We start from the raw sequence: 24,122 nt of genomic DNA on the forward strand, positions 1-24,122 counted from the left end.
ATTTAGCCAAATCAAGGTTTTATATTCCTCAGCCAACCAGTGCTGGCTGATGAAGGCAAGCATGCCATATGCCTTCTTAATCGCCTTGGCCACCTGTGTTGCCACTTTTAGGGAACTATGGACCTGCACACCCAGATCCCTTGTATGTTAACGTTCCTAAGGATTCTACCATTTACAGTATAATTCACACCTAAATTTGATCCTCCAAAATGCATCACTTTGCATTGTCTGGATTAAACTCCATCTGCCATTTCTGTACCCAAGTCTCCAATCTATCTATATCCTGCTGTATTCTCTGACAATCCCCAGCACTATCATCAACTCCACCAATCTTCGTGTTATCTACAAACTTATTAATCAGACAGACCAAATTTATGTCCAGATCATTTACATATACTACAAACAACAGAGGTCCCAGCACTGATCCCTGTGGAACACTACTCGCTCCAGATCTCCATTTTTCCATCACTTTTCTCTGTTCTCTATAACCAAGCCAGATCTGTATCCATTCAGCCAGCCCACCCCGAATCCCATGTAATTTTAAATTATGTGGGACATTGTCAAATGCCATACTAAAGTCCATATGAACTACATCTGCAGCTTTTCCCTCATCAATTATCTTTGTCATATCTTCAAAAACCTCAATCAAGTTGGTGAGACATGATTTTCCCTGTACCAAACCATGCTGCTGTCACTAACTAGTCCATTTGCTTTCAAATGTGCTTATATACTGTTCCTCAATATCTTCTCCAAAAGCTTTCCCACTATTGACATCAGGCTCACTGGCCTATAATTTCCTGGATTATCTCTGCTTCCTTTTTTAAACAATGAAACAACATTGGCTATTCTCAGTCCTCTGGAGCCTCGCCATAAAGAGGATGGGAAGATATCTGTTAAGGCCCCAACCATTTCTACCCTTCCTTCCCGTAGCAACCTGGGATAGCTTCTATTATGACTGATGATTTTTCCATCAGTGGGTTTTTATTTCTTCACCTTTAGCATAAGAGTGCTCCATGAAGAGGTGCTGTCAAAGATCAGGTGGAAATTTGCAGGTTTTCGGCAGGTGTGAATTTGGGGGTATCGATGGCGGAGTGGGTTATGATGCATCAATGCAATGGCATTGGTGCTCAGATGTGATTACTGGGCCCCACAAGCTAGGAACACGTGGGAAATTCACTAGGTGGTCTCCCCATATGGTGTTCCCAGTCTGGGTAAAGTAGACCACAGTTTGATCTTCTGTGGCTCAACTAACCCCCATTGCTACAAAAGGTCTCTCTGTTGGCAATATGCTGTGGCGAGGGGAGGACATTTGACTCTCGATGCCTTCCTGGTCATACTGCCTGCCTTCCTGACTCCCTATCAGACCTCAGTGGGCAAGGAAAATTCAACCCCTTGTCAATACCATTCATAGTGGGATTGCTGGTCAAAAGAAGCTTGAGTGTGTGCATAATGCAACTTGTCACAATATTGAACACTCATATTGACAGAGGAGTAAACAGAGCTAAATACATAAAGCTTATGATTGAATGTCTGAATTTGTGTTGTGAATCTTCAGTATGTCTTTTTCTTTTGGTAGTTTCAAAGGCTTGTTGTTGGATCTAGAAGATGGAAATTTACTGAAATTGGATGAAGATGGGACAGTTCTGAGGTGAGTATTTTAGTTTTTTACATTTTTCATTTGTATTATAGTACAAGTCTCCAAACAATGAAAGAAAAATAGAGCGCGGCAGATCTGTGGGGATTCACCAATCTGTGCAAAAACTATAAAGTGGTGATATTGGGAGATTTTAATTTCACAAACATAGGTAGAAATAATGTTAGAATAAAGGGAAAAGAGTAGGAAGAATTTTTGACGTGTAAAGCTGCGCCTCCTTGATGAGTATGTTGCTGCATTTGACACTGGGAATTCAGGTGCACCAAGTGTGTGGAGGGTCACATTTGCTTACAAATGATTATCATAAGGCTTAGATTAGTAATGGAGGTGCACAATAAACACTCCTTAATATAGACCTCCTAAATTGGAAGAGAGAGAACTCCACTGGGATGACACAGGATCTAGCCAGGGTAAAATCTAATTCAAAATCACAGAGTCTTTACAGTGCAAGAGGAGGCTGTTTGGCCCATCAAGTCCGCACTGGCTCTCTATCTACTCCTGTCTTAACTCCGTAACAGGGCCGCTCCCCGTTTTATCTCCGTAACAGTGCACATTCTTTATTTTTAGAAAGAAATCCAATTCTCTTTGAATATCTCAATTTGAGCCTGCCTCTGCCGCCTCTCAGGAATTCTATTCCAGAGTCCAACCACCCTCTGGGTGAATTTTTTTCCCCCTCACCACTTTTACTCCTTTGTCAATTATTGTGAATATGTGCCCTCTAGTATTTGATGCTTCCTTAGGTGGGAACAATTTCTCACTATTTACCCTGTCCATACCATCAAGGATCTTGATTACCTCTACTCTGTCTTCATTTCTCCAACAAAAATAGTCCCAACCTCACCAGTGTATTTCCGTAGTTACAATTCTTTGATTTCTGTAATCATTTTTGTGGATCTCCTCTTTACTGTCTCTAGTGTCTTTACATCTTTCATCAAATATAGTGCCCAGAACTGGACACAGTACTCCAGAGTGTCTTACACAAGTTCAACATGACTTCCTTACTCTTGTATTCGATGCCCCTATTGATAAAGCTTAATTATATGCTTTATTAACTACTCTCAACAGGGTCTCAACATATAACCCCTATTGAAATCCAGTACAAATCTTCCTCCAATCTAGAAAAACAACCATTGTCAATTTCTGATCCAAGTGTCCACTTCCCATTTTACTTTGTTCACAAGTCTGTTGTAGAACTGTATCAAATTCCTTTCGAAAATCCATATACACCACGTCAACAGCATTGTCCTTATTAACCTTTTCAACAAAAACCACAGCAGGTTAGTTAAATATAATTTTCCTTAATGATTCAATGCTGACTTCCCTTAGTTATCTTGTACTTGTCTGAGTAACTGCTGATTTTGTCATGAACTATGTTCTCCAGATGTTTCTCTACTATTGAAGTCAAACTAAATATTCTGTAGTTGCCAGCTTTATCCTTGCACCCTTGTTTGAACCAGGCTGTAACATTCGCAATGGCCTAGTCAACTGGTACAGCCCATGTCTAAGGAAGACTGTAAGATTGTCACTGATGCCTGTACAAGTTCCACTGTCAGTTCCCTAAGTACCCTTGAATGCATCTCATCCAATCCTGGTACCTTATCAATTTTAATTATAGATAGCCTTTCTAACACTACTTCCTCATCAATTATAAATTTTTCCAGCGTACCAGTTACCAACTCTCTCATCTCAGCCTGCATACATTACCCTTCCTTTGGAAAGACAGATGCCTTGCTATTTCTCTTGTGTAGCACAGTAGTTAGCACTGCTGCTTCACAGCTCCTGGGACCCGGGTTTGATTCCTGGCTTGGGTCACTGTCTGTGTGGAGTTTGCATGTTCTCCCCATGTCTGCATGGGTTTCCTCCCACATTCTGAAAGACGTACTAGTTAGGTGCATTGATCTGAACAGGCGCCGGACTGTGGCGACTAGGGGAATTTCACAGTAACTTCATTGCAGTGTTAATGTAAGCCTTACTTGTGCCTAATAAGTAAACTTTTTACTTTTTCATATGCAAGTCCCCCTTTTATCTCTAGTCAACCTTACTTTCTGTATTCACCCTTTCATTATTTATTTATAAGACCTTGGAATTCTTTTTATGTTAGTTGTTAGTTTCTTTGCATGTTCTCTCCTTGCCTTTTGTATTAATTTTTTCATTTCCCCACTGGTCCTTCAATATTCATTCTGATTCTTCATTGTATTTTCTATCTGACATCTGTTGTACGCACATTTCTTCCTTTTCATCTTCACCTTCATACCTTTCTTGTCAAGAGTGCTCTGGATTTATTTGTCCCATTTTTCTCCTTCAAGTGACTAAATCTTGTCATTGCCTGAAATATCTTTTCCTTGAAAATGGCCCCTTGTTCAGCCAACATTTGATTCCAACTCACTCAACTCAGATGCTTTTCCCGGGTTATTTATCCTGACTTGGAATTACTCCTTGTTCTTTTCCATGGCCAACCTATACGTTGCAATACAATGGTCGCTGTCCTGTAAATACTTGGTCCACTTGATCAACACATTCCCCAGAATCAGGTCTAACAGTGCCTGCCCTCTTGTTGAACCAGAAGTACATTGTTGCAGAAAATGATCTTGAACACATTGCAGGAACTTTTGTCCCTTTGCACTGTTCCTATCCCAATTTCTATTTGGCTAATTCTGGGCAGCATGGTGGCACTGTGTTTCGCAATGCTACTTCACAGTGCTTGGGCTCTGGGTTTGATTCTGTCCTTGGATGACTGTCTGTGTGGAGTTTGCATAATTCCCCCTTGTCTGCATGAATTTCCTCTGGATGTTCCCATTTCTTCCCACATACCAAAGTTTGGTGGATTGGCCATGGTAAATATCCCCTTGGTGTCCCAAGATGTGTGGTTAGGTGAATTAGTCATGAGTGGGGTTATGGTGATAAGAGGGGTGCGTGGCACAGGACCTTGGTGGGATGCTCTTTCAGAGAGTCAATGCAGACTTGATGGGCTGGGTGGCATCTTTCTCCACTGAAGATATTCTATTCTATGGTTAATCGAAGGCCTTCATTACAATTAATCTGTAATTCTTGCACCTCTTAGTAATTTCTGTGCAGATGTGTTTCTCTACATCCCTTCCACCACTTGGTGGGAAATTATTTATTGTCTCGCCTAAACACATCGTATCCAGGGATATTTAAAACCAAGTCCTATCCTTCCATGAACCAGGTCTCTATTGGACCTGAACCCCAAGTCTCTATGCTGGACCCGAACCCCAAGTCACGTTAGAAAGCCAGGCTAGATCCTAACCATTTTTTCTTTTTGGCATAAATTAAGAGGATAGGATGTCTCTCTAGGATGATTCCACTGGCAAAATATGTTTCTTTTATAGTAAAACTTTATTTAATAACGCAGTTTAAAGATGAAAGTGGAATGAAGCAGATGATCAGCCATGCCTATAATAAAAGGTGGAATAGGCTCAAGAGCCTGTATGGTTTACGCCTGCTTCTTTGTCTTATGTTCTTATGTATTGCTACGACAGCCATCCAGAATACTGTCAGACTCTGAGCATTTTGTTGTATTCCCTTCTTGTTATTTAGAGAAAAACAAATGTGCTGGATTTTGCCATGCTAATGATAGGAGCTGTGGGCAGAGGGAGTAGAGGGATGATTTCCTACTATACATTTTTGGCTGACAGCATTTCCAAATATTTTGAGCCGGGTTTGGATTTGAAAAAGCCCAGAATTAGATCCTTGGGAGGAGACTGTGGCATTGCTTCAGTTTGACATGTAAATTGTAACATGAATGCAGGCAAATTGTAATGGTTTAATTGTGGGTTGTTTTGGTACTAAAAAAAAATTGGCAGTTTTCTAAGTTGCTCTTTTTCTGTGACACAATCCCAGGTTAGACCTGAATTATGTTCTTGACTTCAGTCAGACAAACATTTCACTGGTGCTAAATTAAAAATAGGCCTTAAAGTTGCAAGATTTTGAAATATTTGTTCTAGTTAACATTTAACATTAACATATGGCATGCTATTTATTTACTTAGTTTTGTATTACAGATAACTTCACAGATATTCTCAAAACAGGTGGCCACAGAATTTCTAATGAACTGCTTTTATAGAAGTGTAATTTAACACATCACTGACACTTGATATTTCAATTAGAGCAAGTCATGGCACGAGAATTTTGACAGGAGAAGAGATATTGGAAACCTATGGAAAGAAGAGAAAATGGAAGCACTTCAAAACTATCAATGGAACATTTGCACGTTCAGGTATGGAGTAAAAGATGGGTAAAACATTAAGTTGGGTCACTTCATTACAATTAGCAATACTTCTATATGTGTGATTCCTTCAGATGCTGAAATGCTGTTTTTTTTCAAATAATTGATTTATTGATTGGAAGAAAATATATTTACTAATGTGCAATTCTGGAGTAATCATAAAAGTGTTGAATTTATTCATTTGGATTGTAAAACTTGTTAAGAATTAGCACTGTACCATTGTTGTTGAAAATGTTCATCTAGTAAACCAAATGTTAAATCTATCAATTGTATTTTGTCATAGCAAAACAATACAGTGAAGACATTTGAATTGACCTTTTTCTTCTTTGCCAGGCAAATATCATTTCTATGACAATTATTTTGACTTGCCAGGAGCTTTGCTATGTGCTCGTGTAGTGGATCTGTTAGATCAGGTAAGACAATATTAATTTTTTACCTAAAAGCAGAAAATTTAGAGCAGACAAGTCATTTATCCAACTGCAGTTATTCTGGTTATTAACTCTGAATGGAATTATTGAATTTCAATCCTCAGTGGTATCTCTGCATGAGATTTTCTTCAGCAAAGAATAAATGGTAATATCACTGAACCCAGGTTAATGCTCCGGTAGCACGGGTTCAAATCTCACCTTGGCAACTGGCGGAATTTGAACTAAATTAATAAATCAGGAACACAAAGCTTGTCCAATGTCAGTAATAGTGATCATGACAGCCAATGATTGTTAAAAATCCATCTTATTTACTGATGTCCTTAAGGGAAGGAAATCTGCCTTCCTTCCCTGGTCTGGCTGAGATGTGGCTCCAGATTCAAAGCAATGTTCCTGCCCTCTAGAAATGGCATAGCAAGCCACTTAATTAGGGATGGGCAACAAATGCTGGCCTTGAGAGTGGCACCCTCATCCCATGAGAGACTAAAAGAAAAAAAAGGCAGTGTTTGATTTGTTATAATAGTTTATTCTGTTACAGCAAACTTTCAATCACTTTGCAGATTAATTCTCAAAGTGAACATAGAACATTACAGCACAGTACAGCCCCTGCGGCCCTCAATGTTGTGCCGAGATATGTCCAATCCCAAGATCGAGCTATCCCCTCCCTATAATTCTGGAGTGCTCTATGTGCCTATCCAATAACCGTTTGATCCACTGTGATAGTGGAGTCAGTAGTCTGACTCCACTATCACAGCAGGCAGTCTGTTCCACACTCCAACCACACTCTGGGTAAAGAATCTACCTTGGACATCCTTCCTATATCTCCCACTATGAACCTTATAGTTATGCCCCCTAGTAACAGCTACATCCACCTGAGGAAATAGTCTCTGCACGTCCAGTCTATCAATTCCTCTCATCATCTTATAAACCTCTATTAAGTCGCCTCTTATCCTCCTCTGTTCCAAAGAGAAAAGCCCCGGCTCCCTCAACCTTTCCTCATAAGACCAACCTCCAAACCAGGCAGCATCCTGGTAAAACACAGAGGAGGTGTCAGGGGTAAGTTTTTCACTTAGAGGGTGGTGAGTGAGTGGAATCAGTTGCCGTTGGTGGTGGTGCAGGCAAACTCATTGGGGTCTATTAAGAGACTTCTGGATGAGTACATGGGATTTAATGGGATTGAGGGTTATAGATAGGCCTGGTAGGTGGGGATATGATCGGCGTAACTTGTGGGCCAAAGGGCCTGTTTGTGCTGCAGTGTTCTATGTCCTAAATCTCCTCTGCACTCTCTCCAATGCTTCCACATCCTTCTTATAATGAGGTGACCAGAACTGAACACAATACTCCAAATGTGGTCTCACCAATGTCCGGTATAGTTGCAGCGTAACCCCACAGCTCTTAAACTCAAACCCCCTATTAATAAACGTTGACACACTATAAGCTTTCTTCGCGGCTCTATCCACTTGAGTGGCACCTTTCAGAGATCTGTGGATATGAACCCCAAGATCTCTCTGTTCCTCCACATGCCTCAGAACCCTGCCGTTGACCCTGTAATCTGCATTCAAGTTTGTGCTACCAAAATGAATCACCTCACACTTATCAGGGTTAAACTCCATCTGCCACTTTTTGGCCCAGCTCTGCATCCTATCAATGTCTCTATGCAGCCTGCAAGAGCCCTCTACCACATCCGCTATTCCACCAATCTTGGTGTCATCAGCAAATTTACTAATCCATCCTTCAGCCCTTCTTCCAAGTCATTGATAAAAATCACTAAAAGTAGAGGACCCAGCACTGACCCCTGTGGTACACTGCTGGTAACTGGCCTCCAGTCTGAAAATTTTCCCTCCACCACCACCATTTGTCTTCTAAGATACAGCCAGTTACTTATCCAATTGGCCAAATTTCCTTCTATCCCACACCCCCTTATCTTCATGAGCCTACCATGGGGAACCTTATCAAACGCCTTACTAAAATCCATGTATACAACATCTACTGCTCTACCTTTGTCCACACACTTAGTTACCTCCTCAAAGAATTCAATCAAATTTGTGAGGCAAGACTTACCCCTTACGAATCAGTGCTGACTATCCCACTATAAGACTTCTTCATGGTTCTATCCACTTGAGTGGCACCCTTCAGAGATCTGTGGATATGAACCCCAAGATCTCTCTGTTCCTCCACATTCCTCAGAACCCTGCCATTGACCCTGTAATCTGTATTCAAGTTTGTCCTACCAAAATTAATCACCTCGCACTTATCAGGGTTAAATCTGCCACATTTCAGCCCAGCACTGCATCTTATCAATGTCTCTTTGCAGCCTACAACAGCCCTCCACCTCATCCACTACTCCACCAATCTTGGTGTCATCAGTAAATTTACTAACCCACCCTTCAGCCCCCTCTTCCAAGTCATTGATAAAAATCACAAATAACAGAGGACCCAGCAGTGATCTCTATGGTACACTGCTGGTAACGGGCGTCCAGTCTGAAAATTTTCCTTCCACCACCACCCTCTGTCTTCTATGACATAGCCAGTTACTTATTCAATCGGTCAGATTTTGTTTTATCCCACACCTCTTTACTTTCTTCATGAGCTGACCATGGGGAACCTTATCAAACGCCTTACTAAAATCCATGTATACGACATCAACTGCTCTACCTTCATCTACATACTTAGTCACCTGCTCAAAGAATTCAGTCAAATTTGTGAGGCAGGACTTGCCCCTCATGAAACCGTGCTGACTATCCTGGATTAAACTGAATCTTTCCAAATGGTCATAAATCCTATCCCTCAGGACCCTTTCCATTAATTTACCAATCACCGAAGTGAGACTAACTGGCCTATAATTACCAGGGTCATTCCTATTTCCTTTCTCGAAAAGAGGAACAACATTTGCCACTTTCCAGTCCTCTGGCACTATCCCTGTGGACAGTTAGGACTCAAAGATCAAAACTAAAGGCTCCGCAATCTCATCCCTTGCCTCCCAAAGTATCCTAGGATGTATCCCATCTGGCCCAGGGGACTTATCCACCCTCAGGTTTTACAAAATTGCTAATACATCTTCCCTCAGAACATCTACCTCCTCCATCCTATCAGCCTGTATCACACACTCCTCCTCAAAAACATGGCCCCTCTCCTTAGTGAACACTGAAGAAAAGTATTCATTCAACGCCTCACCTATCTCTTCTGACTCCATGCACAAGTTCCCACTACTATCCTTGACTGGCCCTACTCTGACCCTGGTCATTCTTTTATTTCTCACATAAAAGTAAAAAGCCTTGGGCCTTTCTTTTATCCGACCTTCTCATGCTCCCTCCTAGCTCTCCTAAGCCCTTTCTTTAACTCATTCCTAGCTACCTTGTAACACTCAAGTGACCCAACTGAACCTTGTTTTTTCATCCTTACATACGTTCCCTTTTTCCTCTTAACATTCAACCTCCTTTGTGAACCATGGTTGCCTCACTCGGCCATTTCCTCACTGTCTGCCAGGGACATAGCTATCAAGGGTTCCTTGAACAAGCTCCACTTTTTGTTTCTGCTCCTATCTTATGCTCCCTAATTCTTGCCTAACTGCATCATAATTACCCCTGCCCCAATTATAAACTTTGCCCTATCGTGTGACCCTATCCCTCTCCATTGCAATAATGAAGGACACCGAATTGTGGTCACTACCTCCAAAGTGCTCTCCCACAAACAAATCTAACACTTGGGCCGGTTCATTACCCAGTACCAAGTCCAATGTGGGCCCCGCCTCTAGTCGGCTTATCCACATATTGTGTCAGGAAACTCTCCTGCACACACTGTACAAAAAGTGTCCCATCCGAACTGTTTGACCTATAAAGGTTCCAATCAATATTTGGAAAGTTAAAGTTACCCATGATAACTACCCTGTGACCTCCACATCTATCCATAATCTGCTTTGCTATTTCTTCTTCCGCATCTCTATTACTATTTGGGGGCCTATAGAAAACTCCTAACAACGTGACCGAACCTTTCCTATTTCTAACTTCAGCCCATTTTACTTCAGTAGGCAGATCATCCTGGAAATGCCTTTCAGCAGCTCTTAAACTATCCTTGATTAACAATGCTACTCTTCCACCTCTTTTATTGCCTTCCCTACTGTTGCTGAAACATCTATACCCCGGACCTGACAACAACCATTCTTGTCCCTGTTCTAACCATGTGTCCATAATGGCCACAACATCATAGTCCCATTGATTGTTTTGGTCTAAACATTTGATAAGTTAAAAGTTTGATGCAGAAGCAAAAGTGAAAAATACTGCAAGCTGAAAATCTAAAACAAAAACAAAGCTGTGGAAACATTGAGCTGGTCAAGTCTATCCTTGAATTATTAACTTCTCCATAATGACCATTTCCAGCATTTTCTATTTTAATTTCAGGTTTTGGAGGCAGGGCAACCAGTGTTGCACGTCGCCAATTTCTTAGATCAAAGAGCTAATGGTGACAAAGTAATTTTAAAGAACAGCATGAAAATGATGATAATTGAAGTCTGCATAATAGGATTGTCTAAGCTTTCAGAAACTAAACATAATTTTAATTCTTATAAGGCTTTGCTTTTAATAGTCGTTCTGCTCAGTTTTATGAACTTGCATATTAGATATTACTTGAATCTGTTAGAATTTGATTTGGTTGAGTTGAAATCTGGAATTCTGTAGCTTGAACATTTTTTAAGTGTTTTTTTTACCAAAAAGGATATTCATATGAAACAATTCATTGTGGTGTAACCCCATATTTGCAGTTGCTAAAAATGTATTTCACTGCAAGAGAAGATATTTTCCTTGCAAATGAACACTGAAGAAAACAAAAACAGGGAAGTGGTTAGAGACATTTTAACCACATTGCGGTGATGAGGATTCCAATTTGCCTCAGTTTTATAAAAGCTCCTGTGAATATTGTTGGTATAGTTGGATTGAATGAGTCCACATGGATGAGTGGAGATTTTTCCAATCAGCATTTCATTATCCCATCTGGTCCCACATGTATATGAGGGTTAGGTTGATTAGCCATGCTAAATTGCTCCTTAGTGTCCCATGATGCGCAGGTTAGAGGGATTAGAGGGGTAAATATGTGGGGTTACGGGGATAGGGCCGAGGTGGGGTTGTTGTCGGTGCAGACTTGATGAACCGAGTGGCCTCCTTCTGCACTGTACGGTTTCTATGGCTTCTATGTTTTCATTTGCTTTTGAGTCAAAAAATCTAGTCAATCTCAGCCTTGAATATACTCAAAAGATTGAGTATTCATATTCTTCCTGGGTAGAGAATTCTAAAGAATCAAAAAAGTTGCTGTCCCATTATCCTGAGATTATACCCCCCGCAGTGGTTCTAGACTCTCCAACTAAAGTAAGCGTCCCCTAAACTTCAATTCTGACCCCCTCAAAATTTTAACAAGATCAAGCCTCATTTTTTAAAATTGCAGAGTATAAGACCATAAGACAAAGCAGAATTAGACTATTTAGCCCAACGAGTCCGCTGTGCCATTCAGTCATGATATCTTTCTCATCCCCATTCTCCTGCCTTTTCCCCATAACCCCTGATCCCCTTATTAATCAAGAACCTATCTAATCTCCGTCTTAAAGACCCTCAATAACCTGGCCTCCATGGCCTTCTGCAGCAAAGAGTTCCACAGATTCACTACTCTCTGACTGAAGAAATTTGTCCTCATCTCTGTTTTAAAGGATCACCCCTTTAGCCTGAGGTTGTGCCTTCTGGTTCTAGTATTTCCTACTACTGGAAACATCCTCTCCACATCCACTCTATCCAGGCCTCACAGTATCCTGTAAGTTTCAATAAGATCCATTTCTCATCCTTTTCAACTCCGAGTACAGATCCAGAGTCCTCAACCATTTGTCAGATGACAAGCAGTTCATTCCAGGAATCATTCTTGTGAACCTCCTCTGGATCTTTTCCAAGGTCAGCACATTCTTCCTTAGATTTGGGGGCCAAAACTGCTTACAACCTATGGATAGCAACAATACAGGAATTACAGAAATGAATGTTAGTTTATGTGGTTTCCAGAATCAAGATAGTCTAGTCCAGAGAGTATTTCCTTCTGTGGCAAAACTTAGTTTAGAGAAGTTCTTGGTGGGAGATAGCAGTGTGAAAATCCTTGAAACAAATGATGATACAGCACAATAGGATTTCTGTGCTTGGACAGTCAGAGACTTTTAAAATCAAACAGGCTTTGAGGAGTTGAGACAGGATGACCAGCAGTTGTTTAGCTGTGAGCGCTGCTGAATGTCTCTTCGGTTGTTGCTAATTTAGCAGACTGCTTATTTTTCAGTTATTAAATGAATTTAGAGATTTCAAAATAGTCACTCAAGTTATGTGACCTGCTTTTTCCACAATGATTTCAAAAGGGATATCTTGTGTTTGGCACAGCCTTTGTTTAGTGGCTTATAATGTCCCAATTGTTAGCCTTTGAAAAATCACCATCCACGTAGACGATCTTGTTTCAGGAAACTACTATCTGGTAGACTATCTGACTGCACTAGAGAGTAGGCTTATCAAGATGCAAATTTTGCCCTTTGTCCCCTCACTGGTCCCAACTCCGTAGAGGTAAAAGTTTCAGTTCTTGTTTTGTGATTACAGTGTTCTTAAAATGGAGTGTAAGACTCAACAAGGATGCAAGGAAAAAGTTATAAGATTAATCTTATAACTCTTGTTGGAAGCATTTAGGACAGATAGCTAATACTGAGTCATGTGACCCTGAGCATTCATCTCTGAGGGAGTAAGGTAGCAGATTGCAAAGTTTGTAATTTCTGGATTACGACCTGTGCCATGTGTCAGTGAGTATAGGAATAGGAGGATAGAACAGATGAATGTGTGGCTGAAAAGATGTTGCAAGAGGGAAAGCTTTTGTTTGCTGGCTCACAGGATCTGTTTCTGAAATAGATGGGACCTGTACAAACTGGATGGGTTGCACCTGAACTAAAATGGGACCAACATATTTGAAAGGTGGTTTGCCAGTACTGTTGGGGATTGGCAGGGGAGGGGGCAGTTAAACTCATTTGGCAGGGGAAGGGTCCGAGTGTGGAGATATAGTGGGAGATGGGGGGTGGGTGGTAGGTGCAATGCATAACCAAAAATAGAAGAAAAGTCAAGGCAGTGCAAAGAGAGAGACATGTTAAGGCACAAGGGAATATGGCAAGGCTGGATGGCATTGTTTTAATGCAAGGAATCTTCTAGGTAAGGCTGATGAACTGAGGGTAGTGATTAACACAATATGATATTATTGCTATCACAAAGACATAATGGTGGGAGGAGCTGGGCTGGCAGCTGAATATTCCAGGGTACAGAATCTTCAGACGTGTCAGGGAGTGGGGGGTTGTAAAAGAGGATGTGGTATTACAATACTGATCAAGGAATCAATTTCTGCAGTGAGTAGGATGATATTGTAGCAGGCTTCTCAGTTGAGGATGTAAGTGGAATGTAAAAACAAAAAGGGGGCAATCACATTGCTGGGAGTGTACTATAGGCCTCCAGACTGTCAGGGAGAGATAGAAGAGTAGATATGTAGATAAATCTCAGAAGTGTAAAAATAATAGGGCAATAATAATAGGAGATTTTAACTTCCCCAATATTAATTGGATTAGGCAACTTGAGAAGGGTTCAGAGGGGGTGGAATTCTTAAGGGGCATCCAGGAAAGTCTCATGTGAGAGGGAGCAGTACTTGACCTAATTTTAGGGAATGAAATCGGGCAGGTAGTAGAAGTGCGTATGAGGGGAGCATTTCAGTGATAGTGAGCATAACTTGGTAAAATCTAAGGTAATTATGGAAAAGGACAAGTGTGGACCAGAAAAAAGGTTTTTGAATTGGAGGAAGGCAGATTTTAATAGGATAAGAAATGAACTTGCTAACTTGAAATGGAAGTGGCTACTTGTAAGAAAATTCAGTTGGAGCCATTCAAAAAAGAATTAGAGAGCATACAAAAGTAACATGTCCCCATTAAGAGAAAGTTTGTGACCAACAAATTGAGGGAACAACATCATTGGATGAGGGAAATAAGGGAGATTCAGCGAGCTCAAAATAGTAGATACCCTAGGACAACATAGAAAGTGCAGGAGGGTACTGAAAAAAACAAATTAGGACAGTGAGAAAGGAGCGTGAAAAACATTGTCGGGCAAAATAAGGGAAAATTCCAGTGTGTTTTGTAAAGTATATTAAGAGGATAACCTTTAGGGACCAAAGTGGCAACCTGTGTGTGGAGTCTGAAAGGCATTGATGAGGTATTAATAGAGTACTTTGCATCTGTATTCACTATGGAGAAGGACAATGTTTGTATGAAAAGCAGGAAGGGGTCTGATATCTAATTAAACACTTTAACATTGAGAAAGAAGTGGTATTAGTGTGTTTAAAAGTAGATAAATCCCCAGGCCCAGATGAAATGTATCCTAGGCTGTTGTGTGAGGCAAGGGAGGAGATTACGGGGCCTCTGAAGCTAATTTTCAAATCCTCTCTGACCACAAGAGAGGTGCCAGAAGACACAGGACAGGCAGTGCAGTACTATTATTCAAGAAGGGAAGTATGGAAAAGCCAGATGATTATAGGGGAGTAAGTAACTTGAGTAGGGAATTTATTGGAAAAAAATTCTGATGGACAGAATTAAACTCCGCTTGGAGAGGCAAGAGTTAGGGATAGTCAGTGTGGCTTTGTACAGGGGAAAATTATGTCGACCAAATTTGATTTAATTTTTCAAGGAGCTGACCAGTTGTGTGAATGAGGGCAGTACAGTTGTTGCAGTTTACATGGAATTCAGTGACGCTTTTGACATGGTCCCGCTTGGGAGACTGATCAAGAAGGTAAGAAAGAGCCCACTGGATTCAGGGTAGTTTGGCAAATTGGATCCAAAATTGGCTCAGTGGCAGAGGCAGAAGATAATAGTCGAAAGTTGATTTTGTGCATAGAAGCCTGTGTCCAGTGGTGTATTGCAGAGATTGGTGCTGGGTCCCTTGCTGTTTGTAATGCAGATTAATGATCTTGACATGAATATTGGGGCTATGATCAGTAAGTTGGCAGATACACAAAATTGATGATGTGGTTATTAATGAGGAGGAATGCCTGAGATTACAGGATGATACAGATGGGCTGGTCAGTTGGGCAGAACGGAAACAAATTGAATTGAATGCATTTTGGAAGGCAATACACAATGAACGGTGGGATGTGAGGAAGTACAGAGGACCAAAGGGACATTAGCGTGCATGTCCAAGTACCTCTGAAGGCAGTAGGACAGGCAGATAATGTGATTATGGAGGCATATGGGATATTTGCCTTTATTGGACGAGGCATAGAACATAAGAGCAGGGAGGTTATTGTGGAGCTGTATAAAACACTGATTAGGCTGCAGTTCTAGTCACTATTATAGAAAGGGTGTGACTATTCTAGAAAAGGTGCAGAGGAGATTCACCAGGATGTTCCCTGGGCAAATGGATGAGGACTTGAAACACCATAGTATACAAAGAAATGGACCAAGTGCTGGAAAAGGGATCAGAGTAGATAAGAATTTGATCCTGGCACAGACGCAGTGGGCCTCTTTCTATGCTGTAGAACTCGATGGACGTGATCAGTTGGGCCGGTGAGCTGATGAATGACAGATGGAGTTTAACTTAGATAAATGGTAGAATTTGGTAGATTGAGCCAGGGCAGGACTTACTCAGTTAATGGGGAGAGGTACAGAACCAAGAAATCTAGGAATACAGGTTCATAGTTCCTTGAAAATTGAATCACAGGTGGACAGAGTGATGAAGGCATTCGGCATGCTTGGTTTCATTGGTCAGAACATTGAATACCCAAGTTGGGATGTCTTGTTGAAATTGTACAACACATTGGTCAGGCCACACTTGGAATACTATGTACAGTTGTGGTCACCCTATTATAGAAAGCATGTTATTAAACTAGAAAGAGTGCAGAAAAGGTTTACTAGGATGCTACCAGGGCTTGATGGATTGAGTTATACAGAGAGGCTGGATAGACTGGGACTCTTTCTCTGGAGCGTAGGAGGTTGAAGGATGACCTTTATAGAGGTCTATAAAATAATGAGGGGCATAGACAAGGTAGATAGTCAACATCTTTTCCCAAAGGTAGGGGAGTTTAAAACTAGACAGCATACGATTAAGGTGAGGGGGAGAGATACAAAAGAGTTCAGAGGGGCAGTTTTTTCTCTGAGGGTGGTGAGTGTCTGGAATAAGCTGCCAGAGGTGTCTGGAATAAGCTGCCAGAGGTGTCTGGAATAAGCTGCCAGAGGTAGTAGTAGAGGTGGGTACAATTTTGTCTTTTAAAAAGTGTTTAGACAATTACATGGATAAGATGGGTATGGAGGGATACGGGCCAAATGCAGACAATTGGGATTAGCTGAGGGGCTTTAAAAAAAAAGGGGCGGCATGGCCATATTGGTCCGAAGGGCCTGTTTCCGTGTTGTAAACCTCTATGACTCCGTGACTTTATTTTCCTGTTCCGCCCACTGCGGGAATTGTAGCAGGTGGAAAACGGACCATTGCAAAAGTCCATTGACTTGGGGTGGGATTTTCCGGCATTGAGGTGAGCATGGCCGGAAAATCCCGCCCTACGACTCAATGACACATTCCCAACTATGATCCTGGAACTACTTGAAAGCTGTTTAAGTGCTTACTGAAATGTTACTAATTGAGTACTAGTGCAGCAAACATGTTAAAGAACGAAAACTTCCCCAGGTCACAACTGGGAATGGGGATGTTGAATCAAAAACAGAAAATCTCAGTAGGTCTGACAGCATTTTTGGAGTGAGAATAGAGCCAACATTTCGAGTCTGGGTGACCCTTCAGAGCTCTGACAAAGAGTCATCCAGGCTTAAAACATTGCCTTTATTCACTTTCCTCAGATGCTGTCAGACTGCTGAGATTTTCCAGCATTTTCTGATTTTGTTTCAGATTCCAGCATCTGCAGTATTTTGCTCTTATCTTAATGGAGTTATTGAACTTTACTTGAGGGAGTTTGTGGAAATCAAGGAAAGAGGTGAATTGGAGAAAACTTGTGCCTGCAGCTGAAAAGTAGGGAGAGGCAATAGAAAGGCTAAACCACTGTATTTTGCAGTTATTAAGCTGGGACAACAGTTTTGTCGTGTCCTCTATCTAAGTGTTGGAATTATGACAAATCAAATCAGGCTTGCATTGAATTGTTAAGTCCTCATAATTGCAGAAGTAATGTATTTGGAAGCACAGGAAGTACGCACATTACACAAGATTTAATATGATTCAATGATAGATACTTAAAAATCAAGTACATAGTGTGCTAAATTGTTGAGTGTTGTAATTTTTGAATTTCTGAAAAATTAAGATGCCCTAACTATTTTTCAGAGCAGTAATTTCCATCTTTGTGTCTTCCAAACCATTTTACCACATGATATATACATGTGTGTGTATTACCTATGGAACTACATTGATTGTAGCTGCATTTATGACTTTTATGTGTCCTTAAACAATTGAACTGATGTGTTTTGGGGTACTTAAACCATTGTTCCTTCACAGAATAGAAATGTGAAGAAATATGAATTCTGGAAAGATGTGATTGCTTCCATTGAATACAATTACAAAGCATCTGCCTTCAAAGGTAAGTCATCATTTAATAATTCTAGAATGCACAGTATTATAGTAATTAGCATTTTGGTTCACCAATTCTTAAAAATTGCACATCTGGAACCTCAGCAGCAGCAATTATTCCATCGAATACTTGTAGGCCATTTGAAGCTTAATTATTGTAGCTGATTTGGATTTTCTTCTGACTAATTGACCTTTATTTCGGGACCACTTTTGAGAATGGTATGCCTTGAATTTCTTTGACCATTTGTACCACATCTTAATTGTGCTAAAGCTGTTGTGATTATGGACATGTCCACTTTGCAAACCATTGCAACAGTACTTGTGCTGTTCTTTGTTCTTTAATTGTTGGAAGGAAGAGATATAAAGTTTTTTTTATCCTGTTACTTATATGCAGGTGTAACACTTGGGTGAAACCTTCCATCAATTTATGCAGTGAAATAATGTAATACCCACTTGTAGTTGCAAATTGGTGTAAATTCAGTTGCAATTGATTTACACCTTTTCTTCTTCTACTTCTATATCTTGTATAGCTGTCTGAAAATCCTTCTGCTTAAATGCATTGTAGCTCATGAACGTGGCTCTGCTCCCATGCTAAATCGCTGTTCTCATGGTTGGGTCCTGAATCTTTGGTCAAGCAATAATCAAAATAATTTTTCTGGTTTAAGATTGATAATTTGAAAGCTATTTTATTTGCTATTCCCTCTAAGAACACTGGATTTTCTGTTTCTTTGACTGTACATTTATGGAATTAGTATACATCACAAAATTGAAAACCTTCCATCATAGTGTGTTTTTTAACATGCTATGTCTAATGTATATGAAGGACAGTTTGCATCCTTGAACCTTTCATTTTCATACTTTTCCTATGGTGTGAGTTCAGTGCTTGTCGAGCTCCAATTGTTTGCATTGTTTTTCTGGTGGTTTACATTCTCTTTGTGAATTTGGCAGAAAATATCAGTGTAAATAAACATCAACGGAATGGCTATAATTTCCTCATCACATTCCCTAAGGAAATTCCACTCAGCATCTTATTTATTGTTTAAATGTGCTAGGTTAGTCTTAAACTTAATTTACTCTATTTGCTACCTTGTTTTTCAATGTGAATGAAATCCAGTAATTATAGACCAATCAGTTTAACTTTAGTGGTAGGGAAACTGCTGGAAAAATTATTCAGAATAGAATTAGCAGTCACATAAAAACACGTGGATTGATAAAGAAGAGTCAGCATAAATTTCTGAAGGGGAAATGTTGTTTAACTAACTTGCTGAAGATTTTGAAGAGGTTATAGGTTGGTGAGGGTAATGCTGTTGATGTGGTTTACATAAATTTTCAAAACACATTTAATACAGTGCCACACAAAAATGAAATATATTGAAATGGACAGTAGTAATGTGGATACAAAATTGGCAAAGGAAACAGAGAAGAACAATCAATAGGTATTTTTTGAGCTTGAGGATGGTTTGTATTGGAGTTCCCCAGAAGTCAATATTGGAATTGTTGGCTTTCCTAATAGATGGAACAAAGAACAACCCAGCACGGGAAACAGGCCCTTCGGCCCAACGAGCCCGCGCCACCGCATCCTCCTACACCTACCCTGCCCTGCATGATATTAATGATCTAAATCTTGGTGTGCAGGGGACAATTTTAAGGTTTGTGGATGATGCAAAATTAGGAGCATTGTAAACTGTGAGGAGGACAGTGTAAAATGTCAGAAGGGCAGAGACAAATTGAAGTGAATAATAGGCGACAAATGAACTTCAATGTGGAGAAGTATGAGGTGATACAGTTTGCTAGGAAGAACATGGGCAGACAATATAAAATAAGGGATAAAATTCTTAAAGGATTGCAGGAGCAAGAGGAACCTGGATGTATATGTGCGCAGTCCATTGCCAGTGGCTGGACAGGTGGAGAGACCATTGAGTCATGGTGGTAGAATTCTACAGTGCAGGAGGAGGCCATTCGGCACATCGAGTCCTCAACAACCACAATCCCACCCAGGCCCTATCTCCAAAACCCCATGCATTTACCCGAGCTAGTCTCCCTAACACTGAGGGGCAATTTAGCATGGCCGTTCCACCTAACTTGCACTTCTTTGGACTGTGGGAGGAAACCAGAGCACCTGGAGGAAACCCACGCAGACACAGGGAGAATGTGCAAACTCCACACAGACAGTGACCCAAGCTGGAAATTGAACCTAGGTCCATGGTGCTGTGAGGCAGCATGTTTATGTTTGTTTGGGGAGCTGGTGTTGACAAAATAGGCTGAGTTGCCTCATTTTGCACCGTAACGATTCTGTGGTATATGTTTACTTTGATCAGCCGCAACAAGTTGGCTGATAACTGTAGCAGCTCAGACTAGAATGATAATGCATTCTTTAATGCACTTTCTCTTGGATATCAAATTAAAAGTGATGAGAATGTTTCCTAAGTTAGGGCCGGGATTCTCCCGAAAAGATTCTAAATGTTGAACTTGCATGAAAATTGGAGTAAATCACGCTGGTTTTCTGAGTGGGAGTTTCAAAATGAATCTCCCACACTCTGTGTATAGCAAAGTGCGCAATGTGATTCATGTTGAGAAGCTGTGGGCGGGACTTATTCCCGCTGGGGAGGCCGGCAACGTAGCGCTGAGTGGGCCACTGCACGTGCACTGATCTGTCAGCACTGAGATTGGTGCACGCACAATGGCCCCTGTCTGCTGGCCTTCCGATCGCTGGCCAACCCTGTGATCCCACAACACCAGCCCCTCATGACCCTATCGCAGGCCTCCCATGCATATCTGGGCCCAGCCTCAATCCCCACTGCTCTGGCTGCCCTGATTTCTCCCACTTCCCTGGCCCCAGCAGGCTGCCCCTTCGCCTCCCCCCAGCCCTGATGGTCAGCCCTATTGCTAGTCTTCCTCCCTCTGTCATTCAGCCCAAGTGCAGAGTGGCAGCGGGACTCCTCTCACTCTCCCAGATTGCACTAGAGTCCCCTCCCCTTGGCACTATCCTATGCTTTGTGGGCTGTGCCAAAATGCCCCAGGGAGCACAGGCTGGCACTGCCAAGGTGCCAATGCTCAAGGGGCACCTCCCTGGTGTCTGACCTTCTGGGGGACCCCATTTGCCCCCCTTCACTCGAGCAGGGTTGAGCCGCTAGCTTCCTGAAAGTGGGGAGTTACTGTAAGCCCTGCTGGAGTAAAATACTCTCTGATGGGGGAGAGGGAGAGGCTTGCGGGTCTGGAGATTTCAGTCTTGGGCCCGCTAATGATATTGAAAACCTTATTTAAATAATATGTGCAGCTCCATACCCATTTCTGGTGTGAAGCTGACAGCGCCAGAAATCTGGCGCTGGGAGACACACTTGAGACCGTACACCCAGTATGGATCATGCTAACACGGCCCCACTGAAGTCTCCTATCCTGCTGCGCTAAAAATATCAACGCAGTGGGATGGGAGAATCACTCCTAGATCTTTGGTCTCATCGGTTTATCTCATACAGGAGAATGCTGCTATACTGTTCTGATGAGAATAAATGCTTGACAGTTTGTAGGTGAAACAAGAGCCTGGATATGATTTGGAAGCTGCCTTGGGACAGATATGACATGGAATTGATTCAGTGGCTATCAATGGCCTGCTGTGTTGCTTACCTCATGGAGGGATTTGATCCTAGTGGGCAAGATCAACAAGAATCAATAATTAAGAACAAAGAAAATCTTCATACAGTATTTATGAATTTCATAATTGTAACACTGTCTATGCATTTGTCAGAGTTGTCAGAAACTAAATACCAAGTTGAATGCAGCAAATTCCGTCTGTATTTGTAGTATGGCTATTTCATTTGACCTAAACATAATCATGAAGTACAGGTTTTGTGTCTCAACTACCTCAAAGGAATAAAAGACACAAGGAATCATATTAAAGGACAATGAGTATAATGTAAACAAATCTTGTGCACAACAAAGAGATTGTTTCTGGTTTATTGATGGAAGAATTTTGATCGAAGTACATTAAGAACTTCTGAATTTCTTGGAACAATGTCAGGGATTTTTAATGATGGCATTTTCACTGGCTCAATGATTCAGAGACCCAAGGTAATGGATCTCTGGGGACCTGGATTCAAATCCCACCATGGCAGATGGTGAAATTTGAATTCAGTTCACATCTGGAATTAAAAGTCTTAAGATGACCATGAAACAATTTGTCATAAAAAGCCATCCGGAAGGGAAACTGCTATTCTTACTTGATCTGGCCTACATGTGACCCCAGAGCCACAACAATGTGTTTGCTTTTTAAATGGCCTCTGAATGGCCTAGAAAGTCACTCCGTTCAAAGGTATTTGGGGGATGAGCAATAAATCCTGACCCAGCTGGAGATACCCACATTCCGTGAATAAATTTTTAAAAGATCAAGCTGAGAGGGTGGTACTGCACTCCATCAAGATTCTATTTTTTTGTTTCTTTATACTTAAAATCAATTGGGCTTTCCATAATTTTACAAATAATCAGAATGATAATAAAATCAATAATTCCATTTGAAATTATAATTAACTATAGTCCAACTTATTAGGTTATCTGCAGGTCATATGCTAAACATGTACTTGAAAATATTTTCATTGTTTAGTGATACTTAAAACCTCAAAACATTTTCCTAACCTAAAGGTAATTTGATCATTGTGTCAGTCTGTTGGTGCCAAAAGTTTTGGACAAAGTCTTTCAGCTCTCTTACAGGAGCGGCTTTGATTAGATGTAAATTAGATTATTGTGTATAGTTTTCTGGGTGGGGGTGGGCTATGGATGGTGAGGTGAGGGTTAAAAGATCACTATATGTTAACAAAAACTTAGATGACAGTCAACTGGGACAAAATGTAAGCCGTATTGACCTGGATAAGTTGGCATCTTTAGACAGTGAGGCTGGAATATTATTTGAGTATGAAGACTTATAGGAGAACCTGAGAAAAATTGAATCTAAAGATAATGAAAGCCTGGCTAAACGCTGAGGCAAGCATTGGGAGTGGATAGTAAGTAGAATCAGTTGTAAGCGAAGATAGGTAGGTTACTTGGGCCACGTTAAACCCTGGATTCAACAGGATACTAAGCACTTCGCAAACCTGCAATCTCGACCACCCGCAAAAGGCATATGCGTGGGAATATCACCCCTGCAAGTTTCCCTCCATCCTGATTTGAGTCTATAGCAGTGTTCCTTCCCCATTGTTGGAAAAAGATCCTTGAACTCCCTCCCTAACAACATTTTTGCTGTACCTGCACTAATAAATTGCAGTGGTTCAAAAAGGAGCTCATCACTGTATCAGACAATTAGGAATGGTGACTGTGCCAGTGATGCTCACATTGCATGAACAAATAAAAATGACTTGTTCTGTTTTTTTAGCTTTGTTAACATTGAATGTTGTGGTGTTGCTGTATGCATGGGATCGATGAAAACTAGCTTCAGTTGCAGGAAATTAATAGCATATTGAACCAGGGCCGATTGAACCAGGGTGGGACTTACTCAGTTCATGGTAGGGCGTTGGAGAGAGTTACAGAACGAAGAGATTTAGGGGTACGTGTTCATAGCTCCTTGAAAGTGGAGTCACAGGTGAACAAGAGTGGTGAAAACGGCACTGAGCATGCTTGGTTTCATTGGTTAGAGTATTGAAGTCGCACAAGACATTGGTAAGGCCACACTTGGAATACCGTATACAGTTCTGGTCACCCTGTTATAGAAAGGATATTATTAAACTAGCAAATGTGCAGAAAAGATTTACTAGGCTGCTATCAGGACTTGATGGTTTGAGTTATAAGGAGAGGCTGGATAGACTGGGACTTCTTTCTCTGAGGGGTGTTCTTACAGAGGGGCATAGATAGGCTAGATAGTCAATATCTTTTCCCAAAGGCAGGGGAGTCGAAAACTAGAGACCGTAGGTTTAAGGTGAGAGCGGAGAGATACATAAGTGTCCAGAGGGACAATTTTTTCACACAGAGGGTGGTGTCTGAAATAAACTGCCAGAGGTAGTAGTAGAGGCAGATACAATTTTGTCTGTTAAAAAGCATTTAGACAGATGATGAGATTGGTATAGAGGGATATAGGCCAAATGCAAGCAATTGTGACTGGCTTAGGGGTTTAAAAAAAAAGCAGCATGGACACGATGGCTCGAAAGCCTGTTTCCATGCTGTAAACCTCTAAGACTGAGAATTGATACCTGTGAGTCCTCCTGGTACTGAAAATTAATCTATTA

The 24,122-nt window shown here is 41.1% G+C and overlaps 1 protein-coding gene across 1 annotated transcript in view; it reads left to right on the forward strand.

Moving 5' to 3' along the window:
- The window catches only part of nt5dc1 (5'-nucleotidase domain containing 1), a 531,068-nt gene that overhangs the window by 20,912 nt on the left and 486,034 nt on the right, over positions 1-24,122 (forward strand). The window contains exons 3-6 of the mRNA XM_080192585.1: positions 1,577-1,648; positions 5,782-5,891; positions 6,234-6,313; positions 17,842-17,923. Of these exons, the coding sequence (XP_080048711.1) occupies positions 1,577-1,648; positions 5,782-5,891; positions 6,234-6,313; positions 17,842-17,923 (344 nt within the window). The remainder of the gene's footprint in view (positions 1-1,576; positions 1,649-5,781; positions 5,892-6,233; positions 6,314-17,841; positions 17,924-24,122) is intronic.

This window comes from Carcharhinus amblyrhynchos, chromosome 7, assembly GCF_965287045.1.
Source record: "Carcharhinus amblyrhynchos chromosome 7, sCarAmb.v2.hapA, whole genome shotgun sequence".
In the NCBI taxonomy this organism is placed as follows: Eukaryota; Metazoa; Chordata; class Chondrichthyes; order Carcharhiniformes; family Carcharhinidae; genus Carcharhinus; species Carcharhinus amblyrhynchos.